The sequence below is a fragment of the Lolium perenne genome, chromosome 6 (assembly GCF_019359855.2).
Source record: "Lolium perenne isolate Kyuss_39 chromosome 6, Kyuss_2.0, whole genome shotgun sequence".
Classification (NCBI taxonomy): domain Eukaryota; kingdom Viridiplantae; phylum Streptophyta; class Magnoliopsida; order Poales; family Poaceae; genus Lolium; species Lolium perenne.
Window position 1 is genome coordinate 270100131 of NC_067249.2, and position 11353 is coordinate 270111483.

The 11353-nt window shown below is 43.9% G+C and overlaps 1 protein-coding gene across 1 annotated transcript; it reads right to left on the reverse strand.

Moving 5' to 3' along the window:
• Positions 1 to 7019: 7019 nt before the first annotated feature.
• LOC127326700 (pathogenesis-related protein 1) lies at positions 7020 to 7923 on the reverse strand. The gene is made up of 2 exons (XM_051353494.2): positions 7630 to 7923; positions 7020 to 7542 (listed from the first exon to the last, which is right to left on the reverse strand). Exons 1-2 carry the CDS (start codon positions 7814 to 7816, stop codon positions 7262 to 7264), a joined length of 468 nt encoding a protein of 155 aa, XP_051209454.1. The 5' UTR covers positions 7817 to 7923; the 3' UTR covers positions 7020 to 7261.
• Between the last annotated feature and the right edge of the window lie 3430 nt (positions 7924 to 11353).

Below are 11353 nucleotides of genomic sequence, written 5' to 3' on the forward strand. Positions count from 1 at the left end.
ACATGAAAAGTACAAAATCAATATCATTAGATAGATAATGAAATATATTTTTATATGGTATCTACAAAATATCATATTTGGTCATAGATTTTTCTAAAAGTTTGGTTAAACTTTACTTCGTTTGTCTTTTCAAAAAAATATAAGTTTTAAGCCTTGGGATGGATGTAGTATACAATTTTGGTCCAACGCATTATGCCCTTTTTCAACTTTTTTCTCCGAGATCTTCCTAACAATTTGTTCAGATATTGTCGGTGATCTAGATTAGTTGTCTGGAGCTGTTAAAGCTGAAACAGACACCAGTGGCATAGCTTCACATGCATGTACTAAGTTTAGGCCCCACCAGAAACGATGAAGAGCTGTCTCTTACCATCCAAAAGAGGTGCATACCACACCCTTTGCGTCGTTGCAGTGCATCACCTACCGCAAGACCATTTTGGTACAAATGCCAGGCCTAAATTTCACCTTGTTTGGTACATCTAATACCCATGGACTGAGCCATCCCTTACGAGTATTAGAGAAATTTGTACGTTTAGAAGAAAAATTTATGTAGAAGAAGAGATGATTTCTATTAATCTATATATACTAGATTGTCGGTTCCTGTCAACACCCGGATTTTTAAGTCCAGATGCCTATTATGCCATACATCGCAATCCCAGGAAGATTGTTGTTGCGAGACATAACAGCTGATATCATAAGTCATCATTCATTACAAACCATAATCGTCTTACAAAAGGGGATCACATGATCCAATATTACACAAATAGTTGATCTACTGATCAACGAACACATTACATAGCGGAAGCGTAGTAGTAGTGGACTATAAAATTCCACAGGCCAACGCTTGACGTCAGAAGAACTCCTAGTTGTTGTAGACATCCTGCTGGCCGTCGTCTTCATAGTGCTGCTCCTCTTCATACTCTGGCCATTTGAATAGCCAGGGACACAGCCGTGAGTACTTCAAAGTACTCGCAAACTAATACTAGTATAAGTACTACCAATTTTTGTAAGGGGGTGCTAAGCTCTAGGTTTCTTTGCATAAAGCCAATTTTATTTCATAAGCATTTAATAAAGGACTCTCCATATGCTGACTCACTCACGTGGGAACATTAGTGTCATTCCCACAACTTAGTTGTGATTCAATTCAAGTCACCGTTCAAAATCATCAACCCTTTTCAAGAAAACATCTGACAAAGTAACAGTATGGCCTTTCCAATCGTCCGTAACCGTGGACACGGCTATTCGAATAGGTTTACACTCTGCAGAGGTTGCACACATGTGCCACAACATTTGATTTCATCCGTCAGGGATGACCCTGAATATTCGCAACTCAGTACGCGGATCATCAACCATAACCTTTCACTTACATACCCTAGTATAGGCACCTCTCCCCATGAGCTTGGCCTCCCAGTGAAGACCAACTGTCAACCTGGGAACTGCACAGGGCTTGGCCGTACCATTCACCTCGATTCACATCATTTCTCAACAACGGAGGCAGCCTCGGCATAACCCCGATGATGCTTGTTCAGAGGGAACCCATACTAAGATGTATAAACTTCTAGTTAAGCCCTACCCATAATCAGGTATTGTGGGGGTACTCAAAAATTGGAAAGGTATCGCATCCAAACCAATATCAGTTTTATCAAAAATCACCATCTTCTCTTGGTCATATTCACCTTAAAAATTTAATCAATGGAATGAATCATCATTCCAAGGTTTAAGATTCAAAACAAGTCACATGCTCCCATTTTAGGGTAGCCACTTTTATTTGTTAGCACTAGCAACTAGTCTTGATGAGTGCTACTTAACTCATAAGCTTCTTAGGCTAAGTTTGATACTCTTGTTCTACTCTATACTTAGACCAAAGTTAACTATAAAAGTAAGCTTTAATAAATAAGGTAAAAGCTTGGCAAGAATAAACTGGGGATGGGATCATGAAGCGTAAAGTAACAGGTGAGTGTGCCTTGCCCTGATAGGGCTCTGCACTCTGCAAGAATATCAGCTTGCCTTGGTTGATGTACTGATCAAAGTGGTCTTCTTCTCCTTGGAAGTAGGCCTCCTCCTCCTCCTCTTGATACTCTTCCGTACTAGCGTCTAAAATACGAATACGAGGTACAATCACCACACCAATCTTAAGTACTATACTAAGCACACATAAGTCACACAAACTAAGCTATCCTCATATATTACTAATAAGTTGGTAAATTTGTTTTCTTACTTCAGAAAAATAATTTCCTCTCAGACTAATTAAGTTTTAATTTCTTTAATGAATAAAATATGACCTAGGTTGACCAAGGTCAACCTCTTCATACTTATCATTTAAGAAAAGGATTTAAAAGAGGTGGAGCACCTCATGCATTTTAATCCTAATCATGGGAAAGGTTTAATATCATCCACAATTCATATGAGACCTACATGACCAGAGTCTCTACCTCATTTTGAATTGGTGGTGACAAGATTTAAATGAGAGGAACACTCCCATATGATTTCTTAATAGTTTTGGACAATATTTGTGACTAGAAATAGCCATATAGTCCTTTAATTCAACTAGGCCATGATCATTCAAAGTAAGCATGGCATGTTTTTGCAGAAACAATTAGTGCAAGTGAAAAGTGATTTATAGGAATTGGAATCAACTTAAAAGCAATTTTGGTTGATTTTTAATAATTATTTGAAGTTGTAAAAGTCTCTGACTTGTTATTTTTGTCACTTTTATTCCACAAGGAAATTCAAAGTGAGACCAGTGGGGTTGGATCAAGCATTTCACAAGCTTTCCAAATATATAAAAATTTTAAAATTTGGCCAGGTAGATTTGTCCCTATTAAATTTCGAAAAAGGAACCAGTAATGAAATTTGGAATTAACTGAAAATTCGAATTTGAATTTAAACGTACTGGCGGGAAAGAGATGGGCCGGCCCAGCTTCGCGTCTGGCTCGAGTGGGCCGCCTGACAAGCGGGGCCCGCCTGTCAGTGCGTTAAGACGAGCGAAACGGTACGGGGAATAATAGCCGTGCGATTAGAACGCGATCGCACGGTCGAGGGAGAGCTTCGTCTCCGGCGAGAGGTGAACTTACTGGCGGCGGAGGTAGGGGGTCGGAGCGGCCGTCGGAGCTCCGGCGATCGTCGGAGTGGTGCGCCGCGACGTTGGGGAAGATGAGGAAGCTCCGTGTAGCAGTGGCGTCGTCAGGGGCTGCCTCCTTCTCCGGCGAGCTTCGGGTACTGGCGGCGGCGATGATCTTGCGATTGGGGCGGTGCGGTGGCTAATCGAACAAATGGAGGTGTCGAGGAGAGCTGTGGTGAGGAGGGGAAGAGATTGGCGTGCTCAATTTGGGCGGAGGGGTCCTCCTTTTATAGCCGATGGAGGTGGCCGTGGCGGAGCGGGCAGAGCGTCGACGAGGTCGCCGTTCCAGGGCAGCGAAGGGGCAAGGGATGGGCGCGGCGTGTTCCTGGTGTCACGGTGAGCATGACGCGCATCCAGGAGAGGCCAGGGGTGGTGTGGTCACGTCGTCATCGTCACCGGGTACCGGGGTACAGCGGCGGATGGTCGTCGTCCGTGTCGTCGTCTACAGGGCTGGCGCGTCCAAGTGGGGTTGTCTGGGAGCTTGGTGAGGTCACGGGGGTCGTGCAGGTGCAAGGAGAGAGGGAGGGGAGACGTGAGGCGACGGGGCCCGGCGATGCTCTGGCGCGTCCAGAGGCGTCCTGGCGCGCGTCCATGCCGATCCTAGCAGGTGCTGGGCGCGTGCTGGGCGCGTGTGGCCTGGGCAGTGTCGACGTCTCCTCGAGTCAGCAGGTGTATGGTCGTGGTCAGTGAGGTGAGGGCAAGCTCCAGGACATGCTGTGGCTCAGCTGAGGTGAAGGGAGATGGTGATGGCATGGTGGGTGACAAGAGGGCCGGCATGGTTGTGTTCTTGTCAAGGTGAGCAAGCACCAGTGCTGGGCAGGTGATGGAAATGGTGCAGGGGTGTGAGGGGATGCTCAAGGGCAGCAGGGGTGGCCAGGGTTGGACCTGGTCTCCTCTCATTTTCAGTATGGGCACAAACTTCACCTCTGCCCACCATGTGTTCGACAAAATGCCCGCAAGAAACTTATTTTCAAATTTTGAAATTCTTTTTGGTGGATTGTATTCATATAATATTTGGAGTATAATGGTGGTGGTGGTGGTCAATTTGGTATTGGTTTGCAAAATCTCAAAATGGCATAGGATCTTAGTTTTGTTTCAATGTCTCCACTTGGCTTGCTTCTAGTTTGAAAATGAGACAGAGTTTGGGGTAAGTGTTTTGAGCAAAGTTGTTGTCCTTGATGTTGTCTTGGAAGAGGTGCAGAGAGTTGGCCAAGTGTAGAAGTGAAATCTCAAAAACCAGGGACTCAAAGTGGGTATCATGCTGAAATTGTCACACATGACCATCATTTCATGTGAGTTCATATTTGGTTCAAATTTGATTTGAATTGAGTTTGATTGTTTCCAAAAGTCCTAATAAGTGTTTAGTATCCATTTCCAACCAATGGTGCAAGCCAAAGTGGGCTAGGTTAAGAATTGCAAAAATGGCATAAGCCACATGTGTGTGTTTGAGTTGATTTTCATATTTTCTTTTCTTATTTCTTTTCTTTTGCCTTTGGGTGATCAAGTGATCATTGCTAGGGTTTTAGGTTAAGAGTGAACACATAACAATCATCATGGCAAGTACACACTCAGATAATTAAAAATGTGAGCTATATGCATAGGCCTATATGATGAGAAAAAGTTTTTGTTGGTTCTGATTTTTGGTATCTCTGGAAACTCTCTCTTTATCTCTTTATTCAAAAGCTGGGATATTACACAACGCCACTAACAAGGCACTACAGGAATGGGCTGATATGCCGACGGCCAGGAACCCTCGGCGTAGCCAGTTTTGGCCGTCGGCGTAGGCTACGCCGAGGGCAGCCCTCAGCATAGCTCCTCGGCGACGACCTCCCTCGGCGGAGCCACTATTGCCGTCGGTGTAGCCCGGCCCTCGGCATAGCTCCTCGGCGACGACCTCCCTCGGCGGAGCCACTATTGCCGTGCTACGCCGACGGCAAAACCCTCAGCATACTAATTTAAAAATTCAAAATTCTTTTTTAAAAAAAAAATCGAAAAAAAATCTTTTTTTGCTATGCCGACGGCAAAACCCTCGGCTTAAAGTTTTAAGTTTTTTCTTTTCTTTTTTGTTAATTATTTATCTTTCACCCAAGACACTTTTAACTCTAAGTACACTTAATCTTAGGTCAAAATACAATCATGGTTAAACTTCCCAGTCGGTCACCTATCCTCACACTACTCCATCATGAGCATGCTTAACTTCTTGGTTCCATTCGGATAAGTTTCCACTAAAGAATTGACATCTTGCTGATAATAATAGCATATCAACCATATTAACCCTTGGACCGTGATGGCACACCTCTTTATTTTTAAATTCCAAACAGTTACTTAAGTAAACAACAATGAATATATAAGTAATAATATTGAATTCAAATAACAATAAAATGATTTTATTTTTTGGTTTCTTTCTATTTAATATGGAATAATTAATATCTTTAAATCAGGAAAATTGAAATTCCACAAATAATATGTCTAAATCGATCAGAAAAATGAGAGGAATCTAAATATAACATCCATATCATCTTTTGAACTTAAAAATTAGACGAATCCAAATATGACGTCCAGTTTGCTATCTGACCAAAACGCTCCCCCTCCCGGAGATGCGGAATGGCCGTACCGGGCGTGCTGGTGCACCGTTCGCCAACATACTAAACAGACAAAAATTAGCACATAAAGTGATGTTTTATAGACCTAATAATATTTTTCCCGGAATTTATTGAGCGACGGAAAGTGTACCCCTACTTCAAATCCGGTCAGTTTCCACCGGATTCGGAGGGACACCGCAGGAAGCCGCAGGGATTCCCAGATATGTGGTGCGGAGGTGGTGTCCTACCAATACGCGGAAGTCTCACGCAATACTAAAATGCGGCCCATGTAGCTGCTTCACAAAAAAACGTTTTGGCACCCCGAAAATGAAAAAACCATCGCCCATTGGTCGGATTGCAAATCCGCTCCCGGGGCCTTGCTTCCCATCCCAGGGACCAAGCACGTGCCAAATATGGCCTCGTTCCGACAAACTATGTGGTGTCACGAGTCGTTTCCTACTCATTTCCCCTAAAAGCTATAGAACTACGGACGTGATAGCCCTATTTGTGAAGGCTTTTCTAAAATAATTGCCGTATCCCAATTCCGACTTTTGGAGTGGTTGCTAGGACATATAAAATAACACCATGGGGCTCCGCCGGATTTTCTGACTTCGTTTAAATTGCCATCTGGCCAAAACGGGAACCCGATGACATATAATATAAGAAAGTGTTAGAATTGTTACTATGTTAACATGGTACTGTACATGATTCAAATATGCATGATTTTGACATAAACGGTTAGAGGATGTTTTTCTGAACATTTTGATACCTTATACGCATTTTTCTGACGTCGTATGAATTAGTTATGATTTTTACAAAATTAGAGAAATTTGAAGGATGGCCTACGCCGAGGGTGGCCGTCGGCGTAGCCCTGTCTAGACCTAGGGTCAAAGGTAAGCCGAGGGCTTCCGTCGGCGTAGACCTCGCTACGCCGATGACAACGCTACGCCGAGAGTTGTTTTGGCAGGCTGGCCAGGCCGGGCCAGACGCCGACGGCCCCAACTTTTGGCCGTTGGCTTATAAAAGGCCCTCTGCGTATCGCGCCATTCCTGCAGTGAGGATTTGTTTAATGTATGTCTTTTGGACTCCGTTGGAGGGTGCGACTAGGTCTTGGGCTGTTGAACAGGTTGGGCTCCGTGCCATCAGTGGTAATTTTTTTACATATTGCTCATCGTCTATTACCGATTGGCTGGATTTTCAGTCTTGTTAACATTATGGCTGGAAAGAACCTACTAATTTCAAATAAGAGTGTCATGTATTTCACATACTTTATTTTATCTTGTGTAGAACCATGACGAAGATACATATGCAAGCAATAATAGCTTCAAACAAACCCACGCTTAATACTTTATTTTATTCTTCTGCAGAATCATGAGAAAGATACATATGCAAGCAACAACAGCTTCAAACAAACCCACACTCAAATTTTTGAAAAACCACGTAATATTTTTAACTTCATAAATCCACACCCAACTTGATCTGCCATACCACTTGGAGGTCGGAACATTCTTATTCATCGGGGAGAAATCACCATTATTATGAATGATCCATCTTTGCTGACTTAGTTGTAGGCATCCGGGTTGGCGAGGAGATAGGCCTCAACAGTCTTGAACATCTCGGCAGCAGAGTCCTTGGCCTTGAGCATCATGTCATTACCTTCCTCGCTCGGCTGCGGCTTGTATATGCATTCCACCTTGGCCACACTCCCACCGCTGGCCGTTGGCTCCATCTTGATGTCCCACGTGGCCGTCTCAATGCCGTCGCACACGATGGTGTATTTGCACTCACACTTTTCCACATCAAGGAACTCAACCTTCTTTTTCATGACCTTGAAGGGCATGGCTGCACGATCAACTGCGTGTTATGATCTGAATATGTGCGCCGGACAGCATGTGACATGAACACACGGCATATGTGTGGTATGCGTACCTGAGGCGCAATTGTAGTGCCTGACGCTGCCTATGCCACCATCTCCCTCAACATGGTGGGCGTTGTCAACGATGTGTGGGGCGAGTTTGGGTGCCAGAGTGTGCCAGTCCATGACGGTGGCGCGGAACTTGCGCGGCGCAGACACCTGCGACTCCAACTCGAGGGTCCAGCTGTTAGTAGAGGCCATTGCTATGACTATCAATTACAACTGGGAGCAAATGGTATGAGCCGAGACTATCTGCCCAGACTACCGCAAATGGTGTTGTTTGAAGGATGTCTGGAGAGAAAGAGGAAACAAATGCTTTAAATAGATGAAGTCTTGGACTCTCGCGTGCTTTAAATATATGCGTGGCCAGCTATAGCTCAATTTCTATTTGATGATCTTTGACTCTCGCGTGAGATGTGCTTCTACCAGTGAGTAAACTATATTATCATTTGGCCTCTCCTTCTTGAGTCGTGACATCAATTATGTGTACTAGTTATTAACCCGTGCACCTGCATACGGATATATTAATATCGATGAGTTTTATTATTTATGCATTTTTTTAAAAATTTTTTGATTTTTTTGGATATATTTGTAAATTTGTTTAGCAAATCTTGCAGTATTATGACTTGTATATCTGGTATTTCAGAATTGTTTGCAGCCGAGAAAAAACCTTGGTGATTATACATATGTATCTATGTTTTTTTCTTTTTAAAAAAAATTATGTAATCATTGTTTTTTAAACTATAACTAGCGCGGTGTGACAAGGTATCAACTTGTCAATGCCTATGGATTGTAGGCTAGGGTTTAGTTGGAAGTAGAGGGTAAGTAGATCTCGAAGGTTTCAGCCGAAAAGTACTCGATGATTATGAAAACTAGGGTTTGTAGACAATGATTCGATTGATTCGTCGTCCCTCGACTCCCCCTTTATATAGGAGGTGGAGCCGAGGGATTCGTGCTATACAAGTTTATAGAGTCCGGGACGGTTTCTAACTCATCCCGCCATATTACAAATAACACTTCCTATTACAACTCTTTATCTTTCCTTAATAGATCTTGGGCTCCCGAATCTTCTTATTCTTCGGGTATTGGGCTTCCAGTAAACCCCGGGTACCATCTTCGGCAGGCCCATTTGGGATGCCTATGTCAGTAGCCCCCGAGATTTTGCTTGAATCGTAGAATCAAGGAAAATCTCGACTGTTTATTTTTATTCGAAAGCTTTAACTTTTTCATACTTCTTCACATAAAATTCTATATTGTACAGGGATAATGTTAGTTGGGGCTAGTTCATCTGACGGATCAGGTACTAGTTAACTGCTCTAGTGGCAATCCGCAAAAACCTACTTCAAAATCACGTCCCTGGACATGATCTCGGGATACTGGTGTAAACTTCGACAGGTACCGCTTAAGGTCTTACCATTCTGTCGAGTCCCAGTCAAATTTATCGGGTACCTAACGCGTCCGTTAGGATTTTTCTTCGTATCTGTTGATACGGATAAAGGTAGCAGAGCGCAGTCTTTGGCGATGCCACGCCCAGCAGAACAGATCTGGGGTCTTACCTTCGCAAATTTGCGGCATTCAGAAATTGATCGCAACTTCGGCGTTCTGAGAATATATTGTCGAGTGCTTTTCCGGCTGTTGGAATGACACATTTTATCGAGTCAAATATGACTTATGTTGCTCTCCCGATGTGAGTATATGTAGAGTTAACTATAACTCGAAATATACTCTCTTGCTTTTCTATTTTTCCTTTGTTAATTTCATCGGGCACGCGAACAGCGTTCCCGATGGGAGTAGCCCCCGAGGCTACAACCAAGAACTTGTGCTTGGTTGTAGGCTCAACATTTTAGTCCACCTTGTCGCTATATTGTCATTATTTCCCAATATGATCTCTTTCTTCTTCTTTTTTTTTTTTATCTCTCGGGTGCGCGAACAGCGCTCCCGATGGGAGTAGCCCCCGAGGATTTCTTCTCCTTCTTTTTTGATTTTGTCGACTTAGTGGATCTTTCTGTTATCTCTTCCCAGAATACCCCTGGCGGGACTGCAAGGCATTGCGACCCGATGTTTGCAAGAACATCGGCTTCGTCGTTGCTCAATCTACTAATATGATTTACTTCGCATCCATCGAACAACTTCTCGAGCTCGTTGTACACCTCCTTGTATGCCATCATGCTATCATTGACTGCGTCACATTGGTTCATAACTTGCTGTGCCACCAACTGTGAGTCGCCAAAGATTTTCAGTCGAGTTGCACCACAGGCTTTCACCATCTTCATCCCGTGTATGAGGGCCTCATATTCTGCTTCATTGTTAGATGCGTTAGGGAACGTCATCCGAAGGATGTACTTCAATTTGTCGCCTTCAGGTGATATGAGTACTACTCCTGCGCCAGCCCCTTCTAGTCTCTTGGACCCATCAAAGTTCATGGTCCAGGTTCTCGATAAATCTGGGGGTCCTGTGTTTTGCAACTCCATCCACTCTGCGATGAAGTCCGGCAGAACTTGCGACTTGATTGCTTTTCTTTTTTCATACGTGATGTCCCGAGGGGAAAGTTCTATTCCCCAAAGGGAGACACGACCCGTAGCTTCTGGGTTGTTCAATATATTTGACAAAGGAGCTTCATTGACCACTATGATCGGGTGTGCCGAAAAATAGTGGCGCAATTTTCGTGCTGTCGTGAACACTCCATATGCTATTTTTTGGTACTGAGGATACCTTTGTTTTGAGGGCGATAAAACTTCGCTGACGAAGTATACTGGCCTCTGCACGCCGTGGAGTTTTCCTTCTTCTTCCCTTTCGACAACTAGCACCGTGCTCACCACTTGGGGCGTGGCTGCGATATACAGCAGGAGAGGTTCCCTTTCTTTTGGCGCCACCAGAATTGGTGGTGTCGAAATTGTGCGCTTCAAATCCTCGAAAGCTCTGTCGGCTTCTTCGTTCCACTGGAATTTATCTCCTTGTTTTATCAAAGCGTAGAACGGCAGCGCTTTTTCTCCCAACCTCGCGACGAATCTGCTCAAAGCTGCGACTCGCCCAGTTAGCTGTTGTATTTCTTTCAACTTTGTTGGCTTCCTCATTGTTACGATAGCTTGTATTTTATCGGGATTTGCTTCAATCCCTCTTGCTGAGACTAGGAATCCCAGAAGTTCTCCTGCTGGAACGCCGAAAGAACACTTCGTCGGGTTCAATTTGAGGCAGAACTTATCAAGGTTGTCGAAGGTTTCCTTGAGATCCTCGATCAGCGTTGCCCCCTTTTTTGATGTTATGACGACATCATCAATGTATACTTGCACGTTCTTCCCAATCTGTGTCGCCAAACACTTCTGCATCATCCTCTGATATGTTGCTCCCGCATTTTTTAGACCAAAGGGCATTGTTCTGTAGCAAAACACCCCGTAAGGTGTAATAAACGCGGTCTTTACTTCATCTTCTTCTTTCAATCTGATCTGGTTATAACCAGAATATGCATCCAGGAAGGAAAGACGTTCACATCCAGCCGTGGAGTCGATAATTTGATCGATCCTCGGGAGGGAAAAGTGATCCTTTGGACAATGTTTATTGAGACACGTAAAGTCGACGCACATGCGAAGGACCTTAGTGTTTTTCTTCGGCACCAAAGACAGGATTTGCTACCCATGTGGCTTCTGTGAATATCTCTTTGATAAAACCAGCTTCTTGTAGTCGATTGATTTCTGACAGCATGGCTTTGCGGTTTGGTTCCGAAAAACGCCGCAAAGGTTG

What these genes read in the sequence shown, in the direction of transcription:
- LOC127326700 (XM_051353494.2), bottom strand. Translation starts at nt 7,816, where the DNA reads ATGGCCTCTACTAACAGCTGGACCCTCGAGTTGGAGTCGCAGGTGTCT. An exon ending in GCACTACAATTGCGCCTCAG is followed by an intron (nt 7,543 to 7,629) that starts GTACGCATACCA and finishes TTGATCGTGCAG; the next exon opens with CCATGCCCTTCAAGGTCATG.